The sequence below is a fragment of the Suncus etruscus genome, chromosome 15 (genome assembly GCF_024139225.1).
Source record: "Suncus etruscus isolate mSunEtr1 chromosome 15, mSunEtr1.pri.cur, whole genome shotgun sequence".
Taxonomy (NCBI): domain Eukaryota; kingdom Metazoa; phylum Chordata; class Mammalia; order Eulipotyphla; family Soricidae; genus Suncus; species Suncus etruscus.
In genome coordinates this window covers 24,450,947-24,476,038 of record NC_064862.1, presented here as the reverse complement: position 1 = coordinate 24,476,038, position 25,092 = coordinate 24,450,947, and the positions used below count along the sequence as shown (strand labels likewise).

At 50.6% G+C, this 25,092-nt stretch overlaps 1 protein-coding gene across 1 annotated transcript in view; it reads right to left on the bottom strand.

Annotated features, from left to right (window-relative positions):
- The window catches only part of NOS1 (nitric oxide synthase 1), an 86,869-nt gene that overhangs the window by 19,452 nt on the left and 42,325 nt on the right, over positions 1-25,092 (bottom strand). Inside the window, exons 7-21 of the mRNA XM_049788893.1 lie at positions 24,465-24,556; positions 23,910-24,051; positions 18,334-18,473; positions 17,619-17,793; positions 15,004-15,105; positions 13,242-13,436; positions 12,845-12,930; positions 8,176-8,320; positions 7,125-7,229; positions 6,712-6,770; positions 5,843-5,944; positions 3,813-3,929; positions 2,186-2,360; positions 808-946; positions 345-423 (exon numbers count right to left, since the gene is read on the bottom strand). Of these exons, the coding sequence (XP_049644850.1) occupies positions 345-423; positions 808-946; positions 2,186-2,360; positions 3,813-3,929; positions 5,843-5,944; positions 6,712-6,770; positions 7,125-7,229; positions 8,176-8,320; positions 12,845-12,930; positions 13,242-13,436; positions 15,004-15,105; positions 17,619-17,793; positions 18,334-18,473; positions 23,910-24,051; positions 24,465-24,556 (1,853 nt within the window). The remainder of the gene's footprint in view (positions 1-344; positions 424-807; positions 947-2,185; positions 2,361-3,812; positions 3,930-5,842; positions 5,945-6,711; positions 6,771-7,124; positions 7,230-8,175; positions 8,321-12,844; positions 12,931-13,241; positions 13,437-15,003; positions 15,106-17,618; positions 17,794-18,333; positions 18,474-23,909; positions 24,052-24,464; positions 24,557-25,092) is intronic.

The following is a 25,092-nucleotide window of genomic DNA, read 5'->3' as shown; positions in this document are numbered from 1 at the left end:
TTTTTTATTTTTTGGGCCACACCTGGCAGCACTCAGGGGTTACTCCTGGCTTTGTGCTCAGAAATCACTCCTGGCAGGCTTGAGAGATCATATAGGATGCTGGGGATCAAACCCAGATTCTGTCCCAGGTGACTGTGTGCAAGACAAACGTCCTACTGCTGTGTTATGGCTCCAATACCATCCATGAGTATTTTAAACCCAAACTCCCTTGCTAACTCAGGAAGCAATTCTACTGGAAGCATACATTTGACTTATTAGTCTAAGAAATATATTGTCTTGCTTGTTTTCTTTAGTGTAATGGGAAACAGACTGTATCTTAGTGCAGAGATATTGGGGCCTCCTACCTGGACTGGGGACTCTGAAGGTTCTTACGGCTGAGAACTCGAGCGGCTGAGACTCTCTTTTTGTGGACATTGGACAGACCTGCGGGAGGAGAAACAGAACTGGGAAGAGGCTAAGCAAAAACGTCTCTCAAGAGCCAAAGCAAGGCCAGAGCATATTGTACAGCAGGAAGGGTGCTTGCCTTGTATGTGGCTAACCAGGGTTTGATCCCTGACATCCTCTATGGTTTCTTGAGTACCACCAGGAGTAATTCCTGAGCACAGATTCAGGAGTGACCCCTGGGCATCACTGGGTATGTCCCCCAAACCAAGGACCCGGGTAGGAGCAGAGCAGCTATGTGAAAGGATGCTAAGGTACTCAGCCCCATCTTTGAGATACATTTCAGAGGTGACTGCTCCCATCTTTCCTCTCCCCCAACTTGACTTCTATCCCAGGAGATAGGGTAGTCAGGGAGGAATGTCCTACCTTGTGTGAGTTCTGGAGCTTCGGCCACAAAGGTGAGGCGGAACTTGTTTCTCTTCCAGCTGCGGTCATTGCTGATAAGGGAGTTGTTGGCTTTCTCGATGTTGACGTCATCACCCACACAGAACACATCACAGGCTGCCTGTGGAACAGGTGGGGTTGTTTGGTGGCCTCTTTTAATGAAGTGGGACTCCTCTCTAACAGCCTCAAATCATGGCATATATCTCTTCATCCACACATTCATCCACACATCCATCCATCCATCCATCCATCCATCAATCCATCCACCCAAACATTTATCTACCCAACTATCAATCCACCCAACCATTTAACCAACCATCTACCCAACTATCCACCCAACTATTTATCTACCCAACTATCTAACCATCTACCTAACCATCCACCCAACTATCCATCAACCAACCATCTAGCCAATCATTTATCCACCTGACTATCCATCCACCCACCCACCCACCTAACCAACCACCCACCCAAACATTTATCCACCCAACTATCCATTTATCCACCCATCCATCCACCCAACCATCTAAACAACCATCCACATAACTATACATCCACTCAGCCATCTAACCATCTACCCAACCATATAACCATCCACCCAACCATTTATCCATCCACCCAAACATCCACCTGACTATCCATTCATTCAACCAGAGAGATAGTATAGAGATTCAGGTACTTTTGGTCCTTGTACTGCCCTTAGGGTCCCCAGAGCACTGCCAGGATGACTCCTGAGCACAAAGCAGGAGTAAGCACTGAACAACGCTGAATGTGGCCCCAGATTCAACCCAAACAAAACAAAACAAAAAAGGTCCTATGTAGTGGTTGAGTCTCTCTTCGCACAACTACCACCCAGATCTGGATTCAAAACATCTTTCTCATCCACAAAAGCACACCCAGGCCCTTTCCTCAGCACCTGGCAACCCTACCCCCACCATTCTCTCTGATCATGAACAGCCTGGAATCTTCTCTCACTCATCTCTCTCAGTATCCATTACCCTGTAAACAGTTCATGGACAAAAATCTAAGCCAAGAGGAAGGAGACTTGTCCAGGTAGATGTGAGATTGGACTGTGGTCTTAGCTCTGGCTCGCCAGCTCTGTTCCCTGCTTACCCCAGAAATTGAGGGGGGCCTCTCACAGTCCCAAGATTCTAAGGTGCCAATACCAGCTCCTTACCCAGAAGGCAAGGGATGAGATTTGGGGTGGAGACTGTCTGATTTCAGACCCTCATTCTCCCCAAATCCATTGGAGCCATCTAAAGTGTATTGGAATTGGCTCCATCAGGGAAACTCCCCTGGGAGTCCCTCTTTTTCTGGCCCTGCATGTGTGGGTGTGGGACCATGTGCCCTCGCACTGTACCTTGAAGACTTTCTTTGCCCATGTCCTGAATGCCTCCTCCTGTCCACACAGCTCGTCGCCCTCCCGCATTTTCAGGATTCGCTCCCCACCCAGTTCCTCCAGGAGTGTGTCCACGGCATGGCCAAAGGCGCAGAAGTGGGGGTAGGCTCGAGAGCCAAGCCCAAACACTGAGAACCTGCCATGAGTAACACAGAAAGGCAGTGATGAGGATGGCTTAGTCTAGGCTCCCCAGTCCACAAACTGCAGTTTTAACTACCCAACAGTCCTTAGAGAACTTATGAAAAAGGGGGCATCAGGTGTGGCCCCCAAGTTCACGGGACTGGTGGCCTTATGTGCAGAGAAAGGAGGACTGGGGGCATGATCCAACCAGAGCATGAACTGGTAGCTTGCACAGGTGAGGAAGGAGTCCCTGGCACGAAGGGGCCCTAATTGAAGGTTGTCCCCCCAAAACCATGAAGCATAAGCTCAGGCAGTGTCTCCGCACTGTCTTCCCCTGGACTCCCCTGGGAAAAGACCATCCCTTGGTCTCCTGGATAGTCAGGAAAATAGTTGGGTGGATGAATAAATGGTTGTGTGGATGGTTAGATGGTTGGGTGGATGTATAGTTATGTGGATGGTTATTTAAATGGTTGGGTGAGGGCCCGGAGAGATAGCACAGCGGCGTTTGCCTTGCAAGCAGCCGATCCAGGACCAAAGGTGGTTGGTTCAAATCCCGGTGTCCCATATGGTCCCCCGTGCCTGCCAGGAGCTATTTCTGAGCAGATAGCCAGGAGTAAACCCTGAGCACTGCTGGGTGTGGCCCAAAAATCCAAAAAAAAAAAAAAAAAAAAAGGTTGGGTGAATGGAGAGTCAGGTGGAGGTTGGATGGATGATTGGGTGGATGGATGGGTAGATAAATGGATAGTTAGATGGATAAATGTTTGGGTAGATGGTTAGTTAAGTGGTTGGGTGGATGGATAGTCAGGTGGATAAATGGTTGGCTAGATGGTTGGGTGGATGGATAGTTGGGTGGATGGTTGGGTAGATGGTTGGTTAGATAGTTGGGTGGATGGTTGGGTAGATGATTGGTTAGAAGGACTCACTTGAGTGAATTGTGGAAATTATAAACAGGTTGAGACTGAAGGGATGAACCAGTGGTCTGAGTGTGTGTGCTGCATGTAGAAGGCTTGGAGTCCAACCCCCACTACTGAATCATTCCTGGGTATGGCTGGGAGAAACTCTTGAATACAGCTAGGGTGACCACCAAACCAACCAACAATCAGCCATAAAGAAATGGCATGGGCCCAATACCAGCCCAAAATTCTGCCCAGATCACTGGTGGTCATGGCTGCCCACCTGTATCAAAAACTCCACATTGTGGTGGGATTTGGGGGTTAGAAGTTTCTGGCCAGACTGAGAAATGCCCAGAGCTGAGGGGCCAGAGTACAGGGTGAAGCTCAAATGATAAGGGTTTGGGAAGAGGTCACAGATAGGACCTGGGTAGAAAGCTAGGAGATTCCTAGTCAATTGAGGTACAGGTGGATGGATGTCTGAGGGGAAGGGAGCCCTTACCCTCTGCCTCAAAGGGCTCACTTGGATACTAAAACTTATTTCTCAAGAACTTTTGTCTCCCCAGACCCCCACTCACCTCACATTGGCCAGGGGGCCAGTACTCTCAAAGTTGTCTCTGAGCTCAGATCCATCGCCGGAGGATTTCTGGGAGTCAGCATAAGAGGACACGCTGTTGAAGCGAACCTTGTAGCTCCTGACAAAACGAAAGAGATCTGTGAGTACTGTCCAGGAGGCCCTCATGATGGACTTTCAGTAGTAGGTTGTGGTGTGAGACCCTCCACCCCCATCAGAGAGTGCTTTTGCGATCAGTCTAGAATGGCTTGAGAATGATCTAGAATATTCTAGGACCTGTCCACCTGCTTTTGCCCACCTGCAAGAGAAAGGTTGCTCTCTGCACTGTCCGCCAGTTGGATTGACAAGGCTCCCAAGCTTGTACCACTCGGGAAACATGGACTGCCCACACTCAGCAAGAAGCGGGGGCTACTCCCTCACTAAGCAGTTATGCAACCGTCCTCCCAAATTTCCAGAGCACAAGAATTGTGCCTGGGCCTTTGTCAAAACACAGCCTGTTTTTCCAGAGATGCTCTGCAGTTCTGAACAACTGCCAGGAGATGCTAAGGTTGCTGATCTCCAGATCTCACCTCGTGGCACCAAACTTGTGTTGTCCCTGACAGAGACCACCCCACCTATAGCTCAAGGTGGAGAACACCTCCATTTTTGTTTTGTTGATGGGCCACACCTTGTGGCACTCAGGGGTTACTTCTAGCTTTATGCTCAGAAATTCATGGCAGTCGACTGCATAGAATGCTGGGGATTGAACCTGGGTTGGCCGAGTGCAAGGTAAATATCCTCCCTGCTGTGCCCACCCACATTTTTTTTTTTTTTTTGGTTTTTGGGCCACACCCGGTGACGCTCAGGGGTTACTCCTGGCTATGCGCTCAGAAGTCGCTCCTGGCCTGGGGGACCATATGGGACGCTGGGGGATCAAACCTATGTCTGGCCAAGGATAGCGCAGGCAAGGCAGGCACCTTACCTCTAGCGACACCTCCTGGCCCCCCACCCACATTTTCAAAGTTATCACCTTTATTAGCTCATTCCAAGGGCATAGTGGTCATGGTTCTGTATTGGCTGCACAGAGAGGGAATGTTTATACAAGGTAGAAAGTTTCACCTGTGCACTGCCCTTTCTTTCCACAAAAACTCACAGACTTGCACCTTCCCCACAGACAGGAGAAATTCCACTGACTAATCCACTTGAGAAAGGAGGAGGCTGCCTGAGGAAATCTTTCTCAAGGGACCATTGGGACCAAAACTAAAACCATTGGGACAGAAACTTCAGCATCAGAACTGTAGAATATTTGTGTTTTAAACAAAAAAGAATCAATATCCTAGTTCTCCTCCGAAAGTGGTTCAGTTCAGTTCTGTTCTCAGAAGAGGCAAAAAACAATACAAAAAAAAATCAAACAAAACCCCAAATCTCCAAGACACACTCCAGCCAGCCCCTACCCCGAAATCCTTCCCTCCTCTCAAAACCCAAAACAAGACACAGAAACTCGTGCAAGGAGGGGGTAGGGGGGAGTCACAGGGCGTCTGAGCCGGACCTGCTTCGAAGTTTCGCTTCAGCATCAGGGAAAGTTCTAAATGGATGGAAGTGTATTTTCTGCCCCAAAATAGTCCTCGCATTGAGTCACCTCTCCAAATAAGACACGCGGCAGATCAGGGGGCGGCTGCTTCATTCGTGTGGGAGGGCTTGGTTGCTAGTTGTGGGGTAAAAATAGCTGCCCATGAATTTATATGCGGCTGGAGGTTTTTCCAAATGTTTTTCCCTCCTTGTTATTCTTCTCGGATCCCCCAGCCTTTCCCAGGGGTGCTGCAGCAGAAATCACTTCTTCTCATTTGGTGGAGGAGAAAAGACTGAAGGTTTTTTGGGGGGGGGCATCATGAGTGGCCGGTTGCCGGCAGGATGCAGGGTCAATAAGCACAGCGCGGTTAGAACACAGGACTCCTGGAGAGAACCAGGCTTGGGCCCCTGGCATGCGCACACACATGCTTGTACACACGTGAACACATGTGCACACACTCACGTGCTGGCCCATGCACTAGCTACCTGTGCTTGCTGTCAAGGCTTAGAGCCAGAACCCGGTCTCCCAGTTCGCTTCGGGGAAGGGCAGAGCCTTTACGGGGAAAGAAACGCAAGGGTTCCGGGTTCCTAGAGAGGAGAACGGATGGAACCCCCTCTCTCTCCCCGAAGGAGCACTGAGGGGAGCCTGCAATCGGGGAGCACCGGGACAAGGTGGGAAACAAGGCGAAGCCCACCTGCTCTGGTCAGGAAGGGATCTGTCCTGGCTGCCCTAAGAAGCAGTTCTGGAGCCCCTGCCCTCTGCTCTCCATTCTCAGGAGACAAAGGGATTCTCAAAGGTCACTGTGATGACATGATGAATCTTTTTTTGGGGGGAATTGGGGCACATTTGACTTTGCTCAGCACTTATGCCTGGCTCTGAGCTGTGAGGTCACTCCTAATAGGCTCGTAAGAAGTTCCAAGGATCAAACCTGGAGCCTTTCTTTTTGAGAAAGAACCAGAGAAACCAGCCCATATAAGCGTCCAGCCCCTATGGACCCTGGGCAGTGTCATTGGACACTTGAATTTGGACCTTGAATTTGGCTGTGGGCCCTCCCTGAGCAGGATTTTTTGGCATAGTGGCCTTGATGGCAGCTCTTTAATGTGTCACTTGGTCTCTAAGCAGCATGGCTGCCATCTTCACATTCGTTTCTGAGTTAGTCTCTTTCAAACTAACATGTCAGGACAAGACTTAGTCTTTTTGGAACAAGACCACCAGGCCTCGTGCCCCAACAGACACCCTTGGGTGCTCATGAATCACGTAAGTTGACAGAGCCTTGTGGCCTCCAATCAGAACTGCTGCTGTGGAAGGGTGGGCATGGGGGGTGTCGGGGTACCCAACTGGGCCGTGCACTTACTTCCTCTCCTCGTGAACCGAGTTGGGGTGCCTCATTTCCATCAGAGCGCAGCCGAATTTCTGTTGCCCAGAAGAGAGGAGAGAGGTATGAGGCCAGGCTCACAGAGCACTACAGGCTGGGCCATAGGTTTGGAGGCCTGAGGCTGGGTTGGGGGCATTTAGGTGGGGTAGCAGAGCTGGAACTGCAATTCCGTCTGCTCAAAGAACCCCAGGTAGGGGGTCACACAAGTCTCCACTTGTCTCTTCTGGAGCAAGGGACTGAAATGGGCCTTCCCAGGACATGACGAAGGGACACTTGGAAAGACCCCAACTTGGATCCAAATTAAATCTGCTTGACACTGGGACGATCCTAGGACCGAGAAACAGGTGGATGTGGAGGTGGGGGCAACCCTTCTTCCGCAAGGCCCTTCTCACCTCTCCATTCTCGGGGGGATCTCCATTGCCAAAGGTGCTGGTCACCACCAGGACCAGAGTTTCATGTTCCAGGTGCACTATGTCATACTCTTCCATGGACATGACCTGGTGGATGATGGGAATGGTGACAGGGGAGCAGGAAGGGGACTTGGGTGCCACTTGGGGGAGCAGTTGAGGAAGCACAGCTCGAGCTCAGGGGGGTCCCAGTGGGTTCTTTATAGTTTTTTTATGGTGTGGGACCCTAAGACAGCCACTGATCTTCAGGACCCCTGAGGGAGCAGGGACCCAAGGTTGTAGCAGACACCAAGAGCTTTGAGAATCTTATACCCTGACATCTTTTGGATGGCATTCAGGCTGGGGCTGAGGGGTGTCCCTCAGCTAGATCTGACCCTGTGTAATTGGTCCTGAGTGGTATGGAGGGTCTGGACACCCCAAATTGAGAGGGTCTGCCTCAAGAATGCCTGTGACCCACCCAGTGTTTCCCACTGCAGCAGTGTGTTTCCAAGAATGTTCTAGAGAAACCAGAACCTCAGAGATGTGCCTTGAAAAGAAATGGGACCAGGAGGAGCACATTTGGGGAGCTTTCCAGATTCTTTGTTTTTGGGTCACACAAGCAGTGTTCAGGCTTAACTGTGCTCGGGATTGCTCCTGGTGGGGCACAAGGCTGCATGGAACCCAGGATGGTTGCATTCAAGGCAAGATCCCCACCTGCCAACTATCTGCAACATGTATGCTCTTTGGGGGAAGTTATAAGCCATTATTTGCAGCTGGAAGATTCTGAGAAAATGGACATAGTGACCTTGAGAAGCTTCCCAAATGGACTTGAGAACCTTCTAGCAGAAGATAGGGCTAGAGACAGGCCTTTGCCTTGTGACTCCTGCATAGTGAGAAGATCTCATCTCCCCAAGATATGTGTGTAGACCTGTATCTATTGGATGATGGGGGCTCTTCCCTCTCTCAATCTCCCCCCACCCAACTTCCCTTCCTCTTGGTCTCCCCTAGCTTCCTTTTCACACATCTTGAGGGGTTGGACTCCTTGTGCCCGACCTACCTTGGCATCAAAGGCGTGTTTGAATATCTCACACAAGGTCTTGGCGTAGGCCTGTGACTTGCCTGTCTCCGTGGCATAAAGGATGGTTGCTTTGACCCGTTTAGCCATGGCCTGGCCCATCAGTTTGGCAGAGAACTTGACAGCTCTGGGGCAAGAGGAAGGAGAGAAAAATGGGAACGACAGAGAGAGAGAGAGGGAGAGAGAGAGAGAGGAGAGAGAGGAGAGAGAGAGAAAGAGAGAGAGAGAAGAGAGAAAGAGAGAAGATAAAGGATGGGACACACCAAAGGACAGCCTGGACTCTTAGGAATGCCCCCTGATGTCTCCTGAGATGGAGGAAACTTGGATTTTGTATGGCTCTACTGAGATATCTACCCGAGCTATCTTTCTGTAAAACTCCTCCAGGGCTACAGGATAGTACAGTGGTTAGGGAGTACATTCAACTTGTGCTCTGCCTGGGTTCAAGTTCCTGTACCACATGGTCCCCTGAGCACTTCTGGGTGTGGCCCTGGAGCTGGTAGCTGAAGCAGCACCCCCTGATACCTAGACCCTTGCTTGAACTGCCAGCTCTAGTGGCCAAACGTCACAATGCCCTCACCCACTCCAAGCCCCTACCCAAAATCTCTCTATTAGTTTTTATATTCATTCCATATTCGTTCAGTTGTTTCTTTTTCTTTTTAGCCACACCCGGTGATGCTCAGGGCTTACTCTTGGCTCTGCACTCAATAATCACTCCTGGAAGTGCCCAGGGGATCCTATGGGATGCCATCGATTGAAACTTGGTCAACCGTATGCAAACAAAGCGCCCTACCTGTGCGGTCCTATGGCTCCTGCCATAGATGGTCTGTATTGTGGAGTGTTTGTCTCTTAACTGAGGGACCCCAGCCCTGACCCCTTTGGGTTGTCAAGTTTTGCCCCCACCAATTGTTTCTGTATTCCATTGCTCTCTGCTCAGAGCAGAGAGAACGTGATACATACTCTGGGATTATGTTTATAGTCACATGCCTGTGAGGGGTTGTGGGAGGAAGAGAGAAACGAGCACATCACTAGCAAGCCAACAGGCCTGAGCCAGAAGGGACCCCTCTGAGAGGCCTGAGCCCCGAAAAGCAGAGATGGGGATGTGTGGGCAGCACTGCCACTCAGGTTCTCTGGCCCACCGAACACCTCTTTCTGGACAACCCTCACTGGAGTTGGGAGTCAGAGCGATAGCACAGCGAGTAAGGAGTTTGCCTTGCAAACGACAGATTCGGGTTTGATCCTCCGTATCCCATATGGTTCCCTGAGCCCTCCAGGAGTGATTTCTGAATGTAGAACCAGGAGTGACCCTTGAGCGTCACCAGGTATGGCTCAAAAACTAAAACCAAACCAACCAACCAAACCATTTGGTGGTGCAGGCCCCTGGAACATTCTAAAACCTTCCTTCTCTCCATGGAAGGTGATGTGTGTGTGTGTGTGTGTGTGTGTGTGTGTGTGTGTGTGTGTGTGTGTGTGTGTGTTCAAAACTACCTGGGCTCCCCTTCCGAACCAGCAGTCCCGCTGTTCTAACCAGGAATCACAGAATAGAAACTTGGCTAATTATCCCACCTGGAGATCAGTAGTGGCAAATCCATCATTTTTAGGAATCTTGGGTGCCCACCCACTCTGCAGGGGCCCACAGAGTTCAAGGGGAGGGGCTCTGAGGAAGAAAAGGTGCCGAGGGCCCCCTTTGAATGAGAGCAACAGAGAACAGCATCTATAATTAACTCCCTTTGTTTCTCCCCAAAAGTAACAGCATGATTAGTGCTTTTGTTCTCCCCCCCCCCCACCCTACACTTTGCAGCCGCATAGAATGGAGATGAAGTCACAGGCCCTCGGCCTCCCTGGGTCTTACTGGGACAGCAGGGACATGTGACCACTGTGGGACAGTCTCTGTAGCTGGGAGGGAGGAGGGCCAGACACAGAGGGGCCCTTGGGGAACTGGAGCAGTAGTACAGTGGAGAGGGCGTTTGCCTTACACAGGGCTGACCTGGGTTCAAGTTTCTGTATCCCATATGGCCTCCCTAAGCACCATCAGGCATGATTCCTGAATACAGGGACAGGAAGGAGTAAGCCCTGAGAATCGCTGGGTATGGGCCCCCAAACAAAAAACTGAAAACAAACAAACAAAAACAGGTGCCTTGGGCTGTCCAGGCCGACTCCCAGGGTCTGTGTAGGGATGGTAGTGTGGCCTTGTGGGGCACTAACATTGGGGGTCCATGATATTAAGGGGAAGGTGTGAGGCAGTAGGGTGGTTAGTGCAGTGAATCCCCAGGACTTCAGCCAGATCATTTGCTCCCAACACTCTGGGAACTGGCAACCCCAGTCCCTCAGGGGGACAAGGGATGCCTTAGAGGGGCATGAGGGAGCAACAGCTGGTCCTTCAACCTCAGGACAGCCACTCTCTGGTATCCTGAGTCTGGCATATCCTTCTCCCCCATGGGGTAAATGAAGGCCATGGAGCGAGTTGGTAGGAAGGTGGAGTCTGGGGGCTGTTCTGTGTGGACTATTACACACACACACACACACACACACACACACACACACACACACACACACGCACGCACACACGCACTGGAGCTGGACCACACCTGGCAATATTACTCCTTGCTCTATGCTCAGGGGACCATATTGGGTGCTGGGGATTAAACCTGGTTCAGTTATGGTGAAAGATAGCATCCTACCTGCTGTACTATTGCTCTGGCTTTAATTTATTAATTTAATTTTTTTTTTTTTTTTTTTGGTTTTTGGGTCACACCTGGCAGTGCTCAGGGGTTATTCCTGGCTCCAGGCTCAGAAATTGCTCCTGGCAGGCACAGGGGACCATATGGGGCGCCGGGATTCAAACCGATGACCTCCTGCATGAAAGGCAAACGCCTTACCTCCATGCTATCTCTCCGGCCCCTAATTTAATTTTTGCCACACACAATGATGCTCAGGGGTTTCTCCTGGTTCTGTGCTCAGAAATCATTCCTGGCAGGTTTTGGGTACCATATGGGATGTTGGGGATTGAACCTGGTTTGGCTGCATGCAAGACAAGTGTCCTCCTGCTGTGTTATGGTCCAGCCCCAAAAGTGGAGCTCTGATGGAGCTGTTTTCCTTATGTCCAGGACAGCATTTCCCTGCCTGAATCTTTCTCAAGGCTAGACCCACCTTTTCTGTCCTGCCCTCACTCTGTGTCCCAGGAGTTTTCTTTCCTGACAAGATCCTGGGTGTCTAAGGGAGCTGGGCCAGTGCTGTTACATTTCCAGAACAAGACGTCACTGGATCCATCTATCAGGATGGGCCAGCTCTGCTGGATCCGACTGCACAGCTAATCTTGTTGCTTACACAACTTAAACAGAATGATGGGCCCATTGAGTGCTTTCTTTGGAGTTGGGCATCATCATGCTCAAATTTTCAACAACATGGATGGCAGTCTGCCCCTTCTGCTGTCTGGGCTCAGTGGCATCTTGGCCATCTCACTCTACAGATCCAGCCCTGCTTCACATGTGGCATAAACTTTCTGGGACTTCCTCCCCTGACTCAGTCACTGAGAGACTCTCTGGCCCATGCATGGCTGTCTGGAAGAGCCATGTGTGAGAACCAAAGCCCACTGGACCTAGGGCTAAGGTGGTCCTAAACCCCTAGTAAAGCCACTGTAAAATGTTTTTCCACTTTATAATTTCCCCATAGGGAGAGAGTGTTAGCCCAAAGATAAAACCATAAAATGTACCCTATGAAGGGCAGGACCCTCCCTATTCAGCTCAACTGAAATAGAGGAAGTAGGTAGGTCTGAATGTTTCACCAGACAAAGACCCCCGACACAAAGTTGAATAAACAATAAGTTGGGACATCCACCCTAAGCATGATCTGATTTCTGTTCAAATGGTTGAAATGCTTGCATTGTTGTATTAACCAATGAAATGATTGAGTTGTTGAAGCCTATAAATCCCCATATAAACTTTCTGAAGATTTATCTCGGGGTTCTTGTCAAGACTCCCCTGATTGGATGAGACTTGGACCTTGGCTAGCAGAATAAACTCCCTTTTCTGTATTGTATTATTGGCGATAGTCTCTGACTCTCAGCACCGACTTGGGTGGTCAACTTGGACCCTAACAGGAGCAGCACTCATATCCCCCTGGCTCCAGGGGGCTTCCATGCCACCTGCCTTCTGCCCAGCTCAGGGACTGTCCCCCACCAGCCTCGTCAGCTGCTGAAGGAACAGACAGATGAGATGTCCTCAGCCTGGCCATGCATTGCACGGGTTTTCTTTGGGTATGTGTATGCCCAGGGCTGCACCCCAAACCCTCCTTCCTCTGAGGGCTGTAACTTCCTGTCCATCTGTCATACAAGAGAGGTGACATGACTCAAAGTGGCCAACTCTGCAGAACCATTGTCGCCAGCTCAATGCTACCTGTTGAGACCTACTAGAATGTGGTCGCTGTCACTGCTGTTTGGAGTAGGCAAGGCAGGACAGTGGGGCAAGGAGAGGGACACTCTGAGCTGTGGCAGGGGAAGACAGGTGGCACCATTCCACCTGGGTGTGGAGGCAGAGTCGATGGCACCCCCAAGCAGGAATCACACCCCTAGATTGAGCCCGGCACTGCTTGGCACCTATCGCAGGCTCATGAACATCAGGCCAGTCTCCCCGCTTTGCCCTACTGGGACACTCACTCTGCCAGTTTCTTGAAGCCGATAGCTCGCCGCTTGGTGGGGGTCCCATTGGTGCCTTTCCAGACGTGGGTGTTCCAAGGGTCAGGCTGGACAGAGAGGAGGGTGAAGCTCATTGCTTCGAAGGGCTCTGGCTGCCCCCTGTTTGGCCCAAGGTCCATGGAGGTTGGGGTGTCCAGGCTTGTCGGAGGCCAGTGAGAGGAAGGTGACTGGATGTCTTTGCGGGGGACCCAGGGGCTTGTCCAGCCCCCCCAACTCTTTTCCTACTAGGACCTTCTCCCTTCTGTGTCTTCATCCATATCCCAGGGAGATTTATGTTGTACCCCAAGACTACCCATAGCCCCACTGAACACATAGGGTGCAGACTGCAGGGGAGGGATGGGCAGGGAGAGGGCAGAACCTGATACTCGAAGGACGGGGTGAGTCGGTAGTTGAGCATTTCCTGGTGGAAGACTGGGGTGATGCTACCGGACATGGGGGGCACAATCCACACCCAGTCGGCTGGGCAGCCCCCCCGGCAGCGGTACTCATTCTCCATGTGCTTGATGAAGGACTCGGTGGCCGAGTGGTGGTCCACAATCGTCACCTTGTCACTCTGTGGGGTGAGGGGCAGATGGTCAGGGGTTAGCTTCCCCTTCCCCTAGCTCAGGCATCAGGTTTAGGCCGGTACAACACCCCTCTGTCTCTCTCCTGATTGAACCCCAAGAATGTCCTTTGGATGGCACTGCAAGAACATCTGGTCCATCCTCCTCTCCTTCCTCCAGCCCACTTTGTACAATGGTAATTTGGGGTGACGGATGTGGTGGTGACGTGGCTGTTTCACCCCCAATGCCACATCACACCCTCCATAGCTCTGACCTCTCTTTCTCTTTCACGAGGGGAACCCCCAGTTTCCATGGAAGATTCCTTCAGCTGGGGTGTCTGTCAGAATTTCATTTTTCCTGAGACAATAACATTCTATGGAGGAGAACTCACTTTTGGTGGAAGAGAAACATTCTTTAAGAGGAAAAGTGTTTCTAGAACATAGCTGAGTCCTGTGAGAGCATAGTAGAAGATTGAGCAAAAGCAAGAGGCTGAGCAAAAATGGGGGCCAGCTGGCTAAGAAGTGAGTATACCATCTGTCCCCAACACCTGTCCTTCCACAGGTCCCCCCTTAGTTTTTAGGCCACACCCACCAGTGCTCAGGGATTACTCCTGGCTCTGCACTCAGAAATTGCTCCTGGCTTGGGTGACCATATGGATACCAGGGATTGAACCCAAGCCCATCCTGAATCGGCCGCATGCAAGGCAAATGCCCTACCGCTGTTCTATATCTCTGGCCCCATGTGCCCCATTTTTTGAGGGGAGTGGTTGGATCACAGCTTGTGTGCTCAGGGCTTACTCCTGGTTCTGGTTTCATAAATTCCTCTTGGCAGGGCCCAGGGGACCCTACATGGTGCTGGGAATCAAACTGGGGACTGCAGAGTCCTCCTTATCCACTGCTCTATATTTCCGGCCCCAATAATCTCTTCCTCTATGGCTTATCTGCTCACCTCTCCCCTGCCTTGGCACCTTGGGAAGCCCACCAGAGCTTGTATTTCTGGTGCCCTGTCCCCAGGCTTTAGAGTGGACAGTCCAATCCTGTGTCTCTCACCCATCTCCATGGATCTGAGCCCTGGAGTCACGTGACTATGTGACTAAGGAGATGGCCTGTTCACAGGGTGTGTGTGTGTGTGGGGGGGCATTCCAAACCCTCAAGCCCTGGAGTATAGAGGAAAGGAACCTCAGCTCTCTGGTTGAAGCCACTGACCTGGCAGTTATTAGTAATTATTCCTCCACCTCTTTGCTCTTCACTATGGCCTGGTAGTATTTTCCAGCCATTCTACAAAGTCACCCTCACCACCCTAGATGCAGATTCTGCCTGAGAGTTTCTGTCCTCATTCTGTGACAGTCCAAGTGGCCAGAAGGTCTTGGGACACTGAAAATACTTGTCACCTTGACTCTGAAAAATCCTAAGACATGCACCCTTCTGCCCAAGCTTTCTCTCAACAGGCCATCATGCGGATGCATGATGTGAAGAGATGGTATGTGGAAGTGGGTGGTACCTCGATGCAAGAAATTCCCACACCCCAACTGTGGTTCCTGCTCTTGGCCCTCAGTCCCTAACCCTTGCCTGGAGCTACCTGAAAGCTGTAGAGAACAGCGATGTTGATCTCCACCAGGGCCTGGTCCTTCCATAGTGAAGAGGTTTTCCTCATGTCCAAGTTCATCTTCTTGGCCACTTCCTGAAAGGGGAAAGAGATGCATGATCATGGGCTGGGGTGTCCCCCCATTCGCCCACAAAAGCAAAAGGGGACAGCTAATGCTGTTCCTCATGAGCTTTTAACTGGCAGATTCATTTGGCCCTTGAGAGGCCTGCTTGGAGGACCAGTGGTCACAGGACCCCAGAACCCCAGGACCACTCCATGGATCTGTGGGAGGCTTCTGCTAAGGAAGGGGTTAGTGTGATGGAGGCCCCAGAGGAAGTGAGAAAGCTTGAAGCATGATGAACTGAGCCAGAGAACCCACCCATCCAGCTAGGAATGTCTCTGTCATGTTGAGTGCCAAGGCTGAGCTCCACATTAAGGCCCTCAAGTGGGCAGGGCCAGCTGGTGTGATATGAGAAGGGGCAGACTCAAAGGCAGTGCCAGGAATCCCATTACTCCAAAGGTGAAGGGGTTCTTTCCTATCATAGGGGGCTGTGTGCAGAGGTGTGGGTCAGAGGGGCTGTGGTGTGACACCCTTGGCTTCTGGTAGAAAAAGCCCCATCCTTCATCTCCCCCACTTTGTGTGTGTCTTTTTTTTAATTTATTTTGGGTCACACCCTGTGGCACTCAGAGGTTACTCCTGACTCTGCACTCAGATATAGCTCCTGGTAGACTTGGGGGACCATATAGATGCTGGGGATTGAACCAAGGTCTGTCCTGGGTTGGCTGCATGCAAGGCAAATGCCTTACTGCTGTGCTATCTCTCTGGCACCCATCTCCCCCACTTTGGATTGGCCAAACCTTGGTCTTTAGAACTTGGGGATACCTGCTGGCCACTCCCTGCCTGATAAAACTGGCCACCCCTGCCAGAATGGAGGCTCTACAGGGGGCCTGGGCCTTGGAGCAGGGGGCCTAGGGAGTGGCACCAGATGCCAGACTTGGAAGCAGACATTTTCCTGTGGGGCATATGTGGGGACTGAAGCTCGAGGCAGGAGTGGAGAGTGCCTGGTGGCAAACCTATTAATTAGAGCCTTGTTTTTTCACCGCCTCTGTCAATCCCAGTCACTCGTGGAAACCCGGGTCTCATTACAGAAGGGGAAACATGACAGTGTCTGGGGTGTGGGTAAACCATGTCCTGGCTCCAGCTGTCAAGGCGGGCAGAGAAAGGCAGCTGGCAGCGGGAGGCTGGGGTGGCAGGCGTCTCACTTAAGACAACCAGTGACTTCTCTTGGCAAGAGGAAGATCAGCCCAGAGCCAAGAAACAGACTTAATCATTCATTCTTGGGGCCCGAGATGTTTGGTGCTGGGCGACTGAAGTTGGCATCGAGGGGGCATAGGCAGAAAGGAAGGGGGGGCAGTGCTTTCTGTAAAAGCTCCAAGCTCTCTCATGAGGGGTGCTAGTGATCTACTATCGTGACACTTTAGACAGTTTTGGTGAGAGAGAGAAAGAGAAATTAGTCACAGCGAAAAGCTTTAGATGAATTTTTTAAAAACCTAAGCCCTCCAATACCAACTCAATCTACATCCATGGAAGAGAGTCTGAATGGCTTTTCCTTCTGGCCAGTACATGGCGCAGGTTGGTGGCTGCTAACAGGAAGCTTCTAGAAGAAACCAATGTCCAGGACCCCATTCTGTGACCCTGGATTCTGCCTTCTGATGGGAAGGACCTCATGAATCTCCCCAGAGATTTTCCCTGAAAAGCCAGGTCAGGTTTATTTTTTATTATTTATTTATTTTAGGTTTCTGGGCTACACCCTGCGGTGCTTAAGGATTATTCCTGGCTCTGTGCTCAGAAATCTTTCCTGGAAGGCTTGGAGGACCATATGGGATGCCAGGAATCGAACCCAGGTCTGTCCTAGGTCGGCCACATGCAAGGCAAACATCCTATCACTGTACTACTGCTGGGCCTCAAAGGTCAGGTTTAAATGGGCTTAAATGCAGCGACATGGGACTGACAAGTAGCCTGACCCTATCACAAACCTATAGAGCTCAGAGGAATTTACTGCTTGTGCAGGGGTCTCTGCTATAGCACCAATGGCAGCAGGTGACTGCCAGTTCTTTTTCCTGTTGGGACTGACCAGGATGGAGGTGTAGAGCTATCTAAGCTCTAGAAACAGCTGAATAGATGCCCTAGGTGTGTGAGTTCTCTCAGTGTTGGGCTCCCCTGGCTTCTGACCAAATACCCCTCATGGTGTCTTCTGGTTTTTATCTTGCCCCAGTCCAGTGTTTTTTTTTTTTTTTATCAAGGCAACTTCCTAAAGAGGGAGGGTAGTCTAGATGAAGTTTGAACCATCTCTGACAGTGGTCAGGAGTCACTCCTGGTGATATTGGGGCTGGAACTAGTATTGGCTGCAGACAAGGTTAAATGCCTTCACCCTTATACTTTCTCTTGGGATCCCCAGTGTTTTCTGTGCACAGTACCTGGCATCAGGCCGTGCGGTGTTTGTGCTCAGGAAGTCTTTGGCATTGCCAGCAGTCTCCAAGCCCCTAGGTGCGGGTGGGAGTGAGGGCACACAAGCCAGGTCCCTTTACCCTGTGATTGCAGTGCTCACCTCCAGTATGTTGTAGCGGGAGCTGTCACAATAGTCCCGCACGCCGATCTCAGTGCCCATGTACCAGCCACTGAACGGGCAGGCACTGAACTCCAGGCCCCCAATCTCCAGCAGCATGTTGGACACAGCGGGGAGGCCGTACCACTTCAGCCCCAGCTCTTGGAACCAGTCGAACCTGTGGAGAACGGTGCAGCCAGCTCAGCCCCTCACAGAGGATGCCTTGGGGAAGGCCATGAGGTGAGGACACAGGGCTGGAGTCTGTGGGTGCTGAAATGCAGGCAGTGGGAGGGACGGCCATGTCAGAAAAGGGTTCCTGGGCTCCCCTTTAGACCCGCAGAATTCCTGCCTCCACAGCAGTGGCCTGAGCCTTTGAATTCATGCTGGTTCCCAGGCACCTCGGAGAGAACCATGCTTGGGACTGATTTAGCTGCTGAGTCTGCTATGAGTGAGTGAGGGCCGGTTCTTGCCTTCTTTCAGACCCCCAAGTCACACAGGAGTCTCTTGCAGCCTTTAGGGTTTGGAAGTGGAGAATGAGAGGAGCAGATTGGGGCTCAAGGCAATTCTTGGGAGACCTCCTCTGTTCAGGGCCAAGATCCCATTGGAAGCCAGTTTAGGCAGAAGAGAGGACTGGTGGAGGGGATGGGCAGTCTGAGGATATGCAAAGGGTCATTGGGCAAATCCACCTGCCCTCACTCCCTGTGCTGGCCCTGCTTACTTGGGGTGCCTGATGGGCACTTCCAACACCAGCTCTGGTGGAATCTGGAAGAGCTCAGGGTCGTTGCCATTGGCCTGAAGCAGGAGGGGCAGGACGTCGAAGCGACCTCGAGGTGGTTTCCAGCCCTGTTGCATGCAGATCTGCAACCGGACCAGGGGATGGGGTGGGGTGGGGTTATGGTCAGGCTTCATGCCCTCTCATAGACCAGGCCCCAAATGACCAAGCCCCACAGACCACACAAACCATGCCCTCTCATACACCATACCCTCCAAGTGCCAAGCCCTCATAGGTCATACCCTCCTGGAAACCACGCCCAGGAGTCACGCCCTCTTATAGACCACACCCAAGTAACCAAGAACCATAGGCCACGCCCTCCCAGAAACCACGCCCAGGAGGCCACACCTTCTCATAGACCACACCTTTCAAATGACCAAGCCCCATAGGCCATGCCTTCCAGGGAAACACGCCCCAAGAATCCACACCCTATTATAGGCCACACCCCAAATGACCAAACCTCATAGGCCACATCCTCCTGGAAACCACACCCTCCGATAGACCACACCCAAATGAACAAGTCTTGTAGATCATGCCCTCCTGGAACCATGCCCAGGAGGCCACGCCCTCTCACAGGCCACACCTTCCAAATAATTAATCTCTATAGACCACAACCTCCTTGAAACCACGCCTAGGAGGCCATGCTTTCCCATAGACAACACCCAATAATCAAACCCCCATAGTCCAAATCCTCTTGGAAACCACACCCAAGAGGCCAAGCCCTCAATAGGCCACACCCCAAATGACCAAGACCCATAGACCACTCCCTCCTGGAAATCACACCTTCTCATAGACCACACCCAATGACCAAGACCCATAGACCACTCCCTCATAGAAATCACGCCTTCTCAGAGACCATACCCAATGACAAAGCTCCATAGGCCACACCCAAATGACCAAGACCCATAGACCACTCCCTCCTGGAAACCAGGCCCTCTCATAGACCACACTCAATGGCCAAACCCTCCTGGAAACCATGTCCAGAAAATCACGGCCTTCCATAGACCACACCCCAAGTGACCATGTCCCACATACCATGCCCTCCTGGAAACTACTTTCTCCTGGAAACCACCCCACCCAGAGATCATGAGGAGGCCTTGGATAGGGACCCCCCACCCAAAGTCAGGTCATGGGTACTTGGTTGGGGCTGGGTAACATAACTACATAAATATCACAATCTTTTTTTGTTTGTTTATTTTGGGGCTACACCTGTTGATGCTCAGAGACTACTCCTGATGGTCCTATGGGATGCTAAGAATCAAGCCTTGTCATCCTTGGGCATCATCTTATCCACCTTATTATGGCTCTGGTCAATAAAACATCTTAAACACTACTATTGTAACCATGTTTCCTGAACTACAATAAAAACTGGTAAAAATGATAAAGAGAGTAGAAAATTAAAAATTCTACATTTCAAAAGCAGCCTACTTTAAAAAAGTAAACAAGTAAAATAGTACAAATAATCTATTTGCTTTAATCCTATAGATTTAACTTTTTTTTTTTTTGTCACACCCAGCGGTGCTCAGGGGTTACTCCTGGCTGTCTGCTCAGAAATAGCTCCTGGCAGGCATGAGGGACCATATGGGACACCGGGATTCGAACCAACCACCTTAGGTTCTGGATCGGCTGCTTGCAAGGCAAGCACCGCTGTGCTATCTCTCCGGGCCCTAGATTTAACTTTCAATAGTAGTTAATTACTAGCCTAGTAGTAATTATAGTAGATCAATTATATTAACATTAATTTATTAATAGTACACTAATAGAGTATTAATATCAATAGATTTTAATTAATTTTGACATCAAAGGTTTGTATTATTCATATATATTCTCCTTTCATAGAACTATTGATCAAACAGATTGACTGTACAACCTATAATCATCACCACTAGCTTATTAATATGAAAACTTGGGGCCCAGAGAGATAGCACAGCGGCGTTTGCCTTGCAAGCAGCCTATCCAGGACCAAAGGTGGTTGGTTCGAATTCCGGTGTCCCATATGGCCCCCCATGCCTGCCAGGAGCTATTTCTGAGCACACAGCCAGGAGTAACCCCTGAGCACTGCCGGGTGTGGCCCAAAAACCAAAAAAAAAAAAGAAAAGAAAAGAAAACTTATTAAGTAAATTACTATATTTTAAGATATTTAGCAACAAAACTCATACATCAATTGATTTTATGTAGCCTTACTAAAATACACAGTTAGATTAACCCAATATTAAACACAATTGTTATGTTTTTTACAGTTAAGTAAGGTCTTGACTAAGGAAATGAACTTTCCTTTTATCCCCAGTTTGAGGAGTCTGGGTGTTTCTTGCATTTCCGGCAGAGCTCTCTCTCTCTCTCTCTCTCCTCTCTCTCTTCTCTCTCTCTCTCTCTTCTCTCTCCTCTCTCTCTCTCTCTCTCTCTCTGTGTTTGTTTGTTTTTTTTTTTGTCTTTTGGATCACACCCCACAGTGCTCAGGGGTTACTCCTGGCTCTAGGCTCAGAAATCGCCCCTGGCAGGCTTGGGGGACCATATGGGATGCAGGGATTTGAACCATTATCTGTCTGCATGCAAGGCAAACACGCTACCTCCATGCTATCTCTCTGGCCCACCGGCAGGTCTCTTGGTCTGGGTGCACCCTGTGTCTCATACTTAAGAAGCCAGAAAGGGCTGAAGAATGGAGGAGCACTGTATAGTGAGCCGGTCTGGGTCTGGAAGGCTGTGAGAACTGGGCCTGTGAGTTTTGCAGATAACGGGGCCCAGGAATAGGCTGGGAAAGAGGCTGCAGTGTTTCCACTGTGGGATGCTAGGTTACACCTTATTTTACCCAAAACAAAGATCATTCCTGGTTCCTTTGTGTGTTTGTTTACAACTTGGATTTATCCCCAAATTGTCTTCCTTGTAAAACTGGGTGGGACTGGCTCAGGATAGCCTGAGCTATCTGCCCTTAATCTGTCCTGACTGCTCACCCAAGGGTGGTTTCTGGACTCAATAAAAATGACAGTTCTGGCAGGCAGCTTTGTGAAGGTACGAGGTAGAAGTCTGCCAGACTGTATGTATTTCATCCTCAGCCTGGTGTGGATTATTTCATGCGTGACCCTGATTCAGACCCGTTCAAACACCTGGGCTTGGAGATATGGCACGTGGGGTGATTTTATAGTGTGGGTGCTGAGGACAAGGCCTACCAGTGACCCATGTTGGTCAGTGAGTCTGGCTGGGTCTGAGGGGTGGTCTGGTGACAGCTCCTCCCAGTCCCATGCCACCTGAGTGAGAGAACCCACTTGCCATGGAAATGGGAAGATTGAGGCCCCCCTGGTGAGGGGTGGGGGCCAAAGAGAGGATGGGGGCTGGCAGCTGGGATGAGTGGGGTATCCTCCATACATATGGCACCTACTCCATGCTTCTCCTTTGCCACCTGCCCCCATTGCTACTTGGACGGTGCCCAGAAAGGGGAGATGGAGGGTTCAGGGCTGTGCTGGGGTCCTGAAGTGTCATGTCCTCCCTGTGGGGCTGAGTGGTCGGAATGTTGTATAGATGAATGAATGAATGAATGAATGAGTGAGTGAGTGAGTTAGTGAGAGGGGGCTGGCACATGATGACAAGGTGAGTGCAGACCCTGTTCTCTGCCCTGCTCACTGCCTCTGCAGTGCTCATTGAGCCTTTACTATCACCACAGCTTAAGGAAAGTTAAAACCAGAAGATCCGAGATGGGAGAGATAGCACAGCAATAGGGCTGTTGCCTTGTATAAGGCTGACCCAGGAGGGACCCTGCCAGGGGCGATTTCTGAGTGCAGAGCCAGGAGTAACCCCTGAGCATCTCCAAGTGTGACCCAAAAACCAATCAGTCAATCAATCAATGAATAAAAAGTTTTAAAAAATCAGAAAACGCTCTGGGGCCCCCTCAACATGAATGTCTGAGAAAAGACCTCAAAGAGAGGTTGCTTCCTGGAAAAGTGAGGGTGATATTTCTCAAGCTTAGTCAGTAATAGTTGCAAACATTTGTTTGGCCTAATAAGAATCTCCCTGTTGCTGTTACTATGTATATATTTGAGCATTTACCTCTAGATGACAGAATTAGTACACACAAAAAATGGCCTTGATTAAGTATCACTTTACCTGGGAAAATCAGCATCAAGAGAAACATAAAACGAACTTTGTCATCCTCAATGTGAAATTAGTCTTTTAAAAGATGTTCTCTATCTTTCAGCAGCCTGCTCAACAGATGAAAGGAAGCCTTCATAGAACACCGGGGGACTTAAACTTGCTAATCTTTTAACATATCAGAATTGACACCCAGGGTCCAACCCCGGAGTAAAAAAAACCTTGGAGATGTTAAAATTTGCCTTTTTGAGCCCAGAGAAACCTCTGGCTCAACTCTCCCGCTGTCTTTTAATTGGAGCTTATCATTCAGAAGTTTTTTATTTGTTTGTTTTGTTTTGGGGCCACATCCAGTGACGCTCAGGGGTTACTTCTGGGTATGCTCTCAGAAATTGCTCCTGGCTTGGGGAAACATATGGGACACCGGGGATCGGACCCAAGTCCATCCTGGGTCAGCCATGTGCAAGACAAATGTCCTACAGCTGTGCTATTGCTCTGGCCCCATTCAGAAGGTTTGTAATCCACAAACAAGGCCTGTGATTTGTCTGTTGTAAAGAAACTTATAGATCAGTTTGTACTGATTAGCTTCTTGCTAACAAGAAAGCACAAGTTTTTTTTTTTAACCTTGCAGGAAAGCTGACATAGGCCGTGTCTCACATGTAAAATTCATGTCTAAATACATCCCTGTAGCCTTCCATAGCGACACACAATTCAGATCCACCCCACAACTGCGTGTGACTTTATCATTCACCACACCCTGCACCCACTTTCCTGGGAGCCCCGAGAATTCCCTGAAATGTTTGGACCAAGACGGCCGTGACAAGCCTCGGTGATACTCAGCCTATCTGTCTGTCAAATGGGACCACGGTTCCTGGCTGGAGGGTGGGAAGTAGAAATACATGAAGGTCATGTGTTATATCAGATGTGAGATGGGCGGTTGGTATCTCTCTGGTTGTCCTCCCCAGGGCTGCCCCCAAGGAGTTGTTACCCCCACCCCGCCATTTATCCTATAGAACCTTACCTGCTAGTTAAGACCTGGCCATTTCTGGGAGGGGTCTTTGAGAGGTATGAATAGGATTACCTGAGGGCCAGGAGGGAGAGGATTTTGGAGGAGAGATGGAGGGAAATTCAGCAAGAAAGATGAGGAAGAAGCAGGGTAAGCTGAAGAAAGCATGCTTAAATAGATTTAAGATTTTAGGCCACACATGTGGTGACTAGGGCCTTGAATAAAGCTGATGTTTCCTGAAACCTGCCTGTGAGTTTTCTCCCTGCCGCTATCCTGAACCTGCAGACCTGCTGGCTGGAGAGGGTTGGCAACGCATGACCTGGGTCGGCAGAGAAAGGCCTCACCCTCCATCATCATCCACTTCCATCCAGCCCCATCCAGGACGATTATTCTACAGGAGTCAGGAAGGGACATAGTCTATGGGGGTGCAGACACGCACCTCTGTCAGCTCCACGCTGGCTGGGTCCCCCAGGATGGAGCTGTCGGGCTGCTTATAGCCAGCGTAGCGAATGAGCTGCGAGTTCCAGACCCGGAAATCATGTTTGCCGTCGGTCCTCTGGGGGAAGATGGTGATGGCTGATCTGGGGGAAGGGAGGAGGGACAAAGTGCATCAGGGCAGGCCTCCTGGAAGAAGAGGAGGCTCAGAGCTGCTTAGGCCTATGGGATGCACATGCCCACTGCCTGGCTGGAACACTGGTCTGAGAGAACAGAGAGGCGAGAGGACCCCGAAGGTAGGAAAAAGTTCTCAAACTGACAACATTTTTTGGAGGCAGAGGAAAGGAATGACAGATCCAGCAGCGCTCATGGCTCATTCCTGGCTCTGCATTCAAGGATCACTCCTGGAGGTGCTCAGGGGACACTCTATGGGGTGCTGAGGATCAAACCCTCTCAACCTATGGGTGCTAGAGGGAGGTTTCCCAGCTTAGGACACTGCGTCCACTTCCTTTCTTCAAAGTGTGAGGTTTGTCCAGGAGGGAGACACCCTCGCACTCACCTGAGATTGCCCTTGTTGGTGGCATACTTGATGTGGTTGCAGATGTAGTTGAACATGCCATGGGCCGTGGTGCAGTCACGGGCATCGAACACCTGTGGGGGGCATTGGCGGGATGCTGGCTGCTCCCTGCCCATCCCACCAGACCCTGAGCCCCAGGTGTGAGTGTCTCTTATCTGGTCCTCTAGCCCGAGTGAGGGGAAGGACCCTGAAATTTTCAGTTGATCTTTTCTGCTCAGGACCGTGTGTCATTCTGGAATTTCCAAACACAACAAGCCCGAACCAAAACACACACTCTGGGCTTGATGCGAAGTCTGCTTCTACCCAGAATCCCTTTCTGGGGTTTGCAACCTAACACTTGTGGGGGGGGGGGGAAGGCACTCTACTCTGGGAAAGGATATTTGGATGGGAGGCCTGGGGGTCCATCACATGCTGTAGTGGATGAAACAGAGACCCTCCTGGGCACCTTCTGCCATGTCGCCAAGGCTAGTTAGGGACATTGGCAGAAACAGTTTTGAATTTTCTCCAGGGGCCACTTGTGGGGTGTTGAGGGCTACCAGGCCACACCCAGCTCTTCTTTGGGGAGCCCAGAGATGTGGGTGTGGGCTTGGGTCCTTCACAGTGAGGTCTG